At 41.6% G+C, this 4,013-nt stretch overlaps 1 protein-coding gene across 1 annotated transcript; it reads right to left on the bottom strand.

Moving 5' to 3' along the window:
• Positions 1-2,630: 2,630 nt before the first annotated feature.
• Positions 2,631-3,098, bottom strand: LOC142605838 (uncharacterized). The gene has a single exon (XM_075777266.1). The coding sequence runs from the start codon at positions 3,096-3,098 to the stop codon at positions 2,631-2,633; it is 468 nt and encodes a 155-aa protein (XP_075633381.1).
• Positions 3,099-4,013: the final 915 nt, after the last annotated feature.

Here is a 4,013-nt window from a genome sequence, read left to right as displayed (position 1 = left end):
CCATTGTCAAATATTATGACATGTGGGACTCCAAACCTGTAGATGATGTTTTTCACACAAAGCTTGTGACTTTAGCCCCCGTTATCATCGTCACTGGTTCTGCTTCTACCCATTTTGTGAAGTAATCAATTGCGACGATCATAAATCTGAGTTACTTCTTCCCTAGAGGGAATGGACCCATAATATCAATTCCCCATTGGGCAAAGGGCCATGGTGAAGATATTGGTGTCATCATCTCTCCTGGTCTCATGTGGACATTTGTGAAGCATTAACACTTATCGCATGCTCTGACAATGTCGTATGCGTCTTTCTGTAGGGTTGGCTACTAATATCCTACTCTGAGCACCTTTCCTACTAAGGATCTTGCCCTAGCGTGATTTCCACAGATTCCCTCGTGTATCTCGCGGAGTACACAATCTGCTTCTTTTGAGCTAGCGCATCTTAGATATAGGAGTGAATATCCTCGTCTATAAAGCACGTCGTCAATAATGACAAAGTGAGCTGCCCTGATCTGCATCTTCCTTGCTTCCATCTTATCTTTAGGGAGACATCCTTCTTTCAGGTAATGGAGATGGGAGTCATCAACTCGTCTTGTTCATTTATCTTCATAACTTGCTCAACTTTTATGCTTGGTTGCCCCCTTATCTCTATACATAGTTCGGAGGTCGCATTGTAATCATCTGATAAGGCCAATCTTGCTAGAAAGTCAGCTTCTGCATTTTTGGCTCGAGGGATTTGCATAAAGTCTAGACTGTCAAAGTGCTTTGAGAGTCATTGGATGATCTTCAAGTATTTCTGCATCCTTTTTTCTTTGACTTCATAATCTCCCTTCACTTGTCCAATTGTTAGCTAAGAATTAGCTTGGACGATAAGGTTCTTTGCTCCTAGAGCCTTTGCTAGACTTAGCCCTGTTAGAAATGCTTCATATTCTACCTCGTTATTCATTGCTGGGAACTGCAATCTGACTGCATACTTCAATGTTTTTTTTTTTTTTTTTCTGGAGATATGAGCACTACTCCTGCTCCTTCTACTTTCTTTGTGGCAGATCCATTTGTTTGGACTGTCCATGTTTCCATAGGAGATTCTTCTTCCTTATAGGGGTAAGTGAACTCTACAATAAAATATGCTAGTACTTGGGCTTCGATTGTTGCTCAAGAATGATATTCTATGTCAAATTGGCCCAATTCAATCACCCATTAAATGAGTCGTCCTACTGCATTTATCTTGTTCATTGTCTTTCTTATGGGTTGGTCTATCATGATGACAATGGGGTATGCTTGGAAATAAGGACGAAACTTTCTGGAAGCAACCAATAATGCGAAAGCTATCTTTTCCATCCTTGGGTTGCTCGCCTCTACTCCTTGGAATGCTTGACTGGTATAATAAACTACCTTCTGGACATTCCATTCTTCTCTAATCAGTGTCGAACTTACTGTAGTGTTGGATACTGCTTGGTAGAGGTACATATTTTCTCCCATCACTAAGGAGCTTACTAGAGGTAGCTTCATCAAGTACTCCTTTAACTTGGCAAGGGCTTCTTCGCATTCATCAGTCCACTGAAAGGCTTTTTTCAATACCTTGAAGAATGGCATGCACTTGTCTGTTGCCCTAGAGACGAATCTGTTTAGGGTTGCAACCTTTCCTGCCAAGCTCTGCATCTCCTTCATTGTTTTTGGTGACTTAACCTCGATTATTGCCTTTACTTTATCTGGATTTGCCTCTATACCACATTGGGACACCATGAATCCCAAGAATTTTCCTGAAGCAATAGCAAAAAGGGTTTAATTTCATATTGTACTTACATAGTGTGATGAAAGTTTCTTTTTGGTCTTCCAAGTGATTGGCTTCGTCCTTGCTTTTCACCAGCATATCGTCTACGTACTCCTCCACATTCCTTCCAATTTGGTGAGAGAATATATGGTTCACTAATCTTTGGTAGGTGGCTCCTGCGTTCTTCAACCCAAAGGGCATAACTTTGTAGAAGTACAACCTTTGGCTGGTAACGAACGAGGTTTTCTCTTAATCGTCTTCGTTCATAAGAATCTGGTTGTATCCAGAAAATGCGTCCATGAAACTCAAAAGCTTGTGTCTAGTAGTTAAGTCTACTTGTTGATCAATCCTTGGCAAGGGGAAGCTATCTTTTAGGCAGGCCTTGTTCAAGTTTGTAAAGTCAACACACATTCTCCACTTGCCATTGCTCTTCTATACCATGACCACGTTTGCTAGCCAATTTGGATAGAAAACTTCCCTGATGAAGTCAGCTTCTAGTAGCTTCTCTACTTCTTCAGTCATAGCTTTGTTTCATTTTGGTGCAGATACTCTCCACTTCTATTGCACGGGTTTGCATTCTGGGTTGACATTGAGAAGATGTTGTATGATCTTCCTATCAATCCGGGGCATATCCTCGTGTTTCCAGGCGAAAACATCTTGGTTTTCCCTTAAGAAGGAGACCATTTTCTCTTTCTCTGAAGTTGGGAGTGTTGTTCCGATCTTCAATATCTTCGTCAAATCTCCTGGTATGATCTTAACTTCTTGTGGTATTTCGGATGGTTTGGGAATGGGCTTTGGTTCATTGATCACCCATGTGTGGTTCTCTCCAAATGCTAAGGTAGCTTAATAGCACTCTCTCGCTAGAATTTGTCTCCTTTGATTTCTCCTACCCCATAGGCTATTGGAAACTTCACCTTCAAGTAATATGTTGACATTGCTGCTCTTAGTATATTGAGCGCAGGTCTTCCCAAGATGATGTTGTTTGTTGAAGGATAATCAACTATGAGGAAATCAATATTCTTGGTGACCTGTGTTGGATAAGTTCCTGCAATTACAGTTAGAGTGACGATGCCTCTAGGGATGATTCTATCCCCTGTGAAGCTTACTAGAGGTGAGGTGAAAGGCTTGATCCTTTTCTTATCCAACTTCATTTGCTGAAACGCGGGCGAGTAGATAATATTTGCTAAGCTTCCATTGTCAATGAGCATCCAGTGGATGTTGAACTCTTCTACTCTGAGCACGATTACTAATGGATCGTCATAGGGTTGCCTAATGCTGCGACCGTCTCTTTCTAAGAAGACAATATCAGGCTCATCATTCTTTGGCATCTTCATTGGAAGACAATATCAGGCTTGTCATACTAGTGGACGCTGTTTATTTCTCTTCCCAGTTCCTTTTTTAGGAACTTCAGTGTTCCGCTTCCTAGTGATCATCTTTATTTCTCCTGCAGGGGGTTTGCGAGCCCTACCTCCAGACTTCTGTCCTGGTCATCCTTTCATTAGTACTTGTGGGGCTCCGTCTTTCTGACATACTTCTGTAACTTCCCTTACCGAATTAAGGTCTCCACCTGATCTTTCAGATGTTTGCACTCATCAGTACGATGCCCGTGGTCCTAGTGGAACTTGCAGTATTTGCTCTTGTCTCTCCTTTCTACTAGACTGCTAATTGGTTTCGACCATTGCAAGGATGGATCGTCTCTTATTTGCATAAGGATCTGCTCAATTGGCATTATTAGAGGAGTGAAGTAAGTAAACTTGGGTTTTCTATCTAGAAGTTCCTTCTTTTTCCCCGTGGTCTACCCAACACTCCATGTCTCCTTCTTCTTATCGCGATTGCTGCTTGTTCCTTCGTCTCTCTTCCTTTTTCCTTTCATTTCTTTTACGAGCACTGCATCTTCTGCATTCATGTACTTTTGAGCTTTACGAAGTAATTTCGCAATCGTTTTTGGTGGACTTTTAGTGATTGAGAAGAAGAAATCTCCTGGCAACAACCATGCTTGGAAGGTTGTTAAGATAACTTGATCTTCAGCTTCATTTACCTACAGCAGCTCCTTATTGAATCGGGTGATGTACTGTCTTAGTGATTCTCCTTCTGCTTGTTGAATGTTGAGAAGGTGGCCCGTTGGCCTTTTGTGTCTTTGTCCCCAATGAAATGACGAATAAAACCCTTACAGAGTTGTTCAAAATCTGCAATAGTTCCTAGGGGTATCTTGCTGAACCAAACCCTGGCTACTCCATTCAGTG

Source organism: Castanea sativa, chromosome 8, assembly GCF_040712315.1.
Source record: "Castanea sativa cultivar Marrone di Chiusa Pesio chromosome 8, ASM4071231v1".
NCBI lineage: Eukaryota > Viridiplantae > Streptophyta > Magnoliopsida > Fagales > Fagaceae > Castanea > Castanea sativa.
This window is presented reverse-complemented; position numbering and strand designations above follow the sequence as displayed.

Bases quoted from the DNA above. Each gene is read 5' to 3' on its own strand.
- LOC142605838 (XM_075777266.1), bottom strand. From the start codon at position 3,098: ATGCCAAAGAATGATGAGCCTGATATTGTCTTCTTAGAAAGAGACGGT.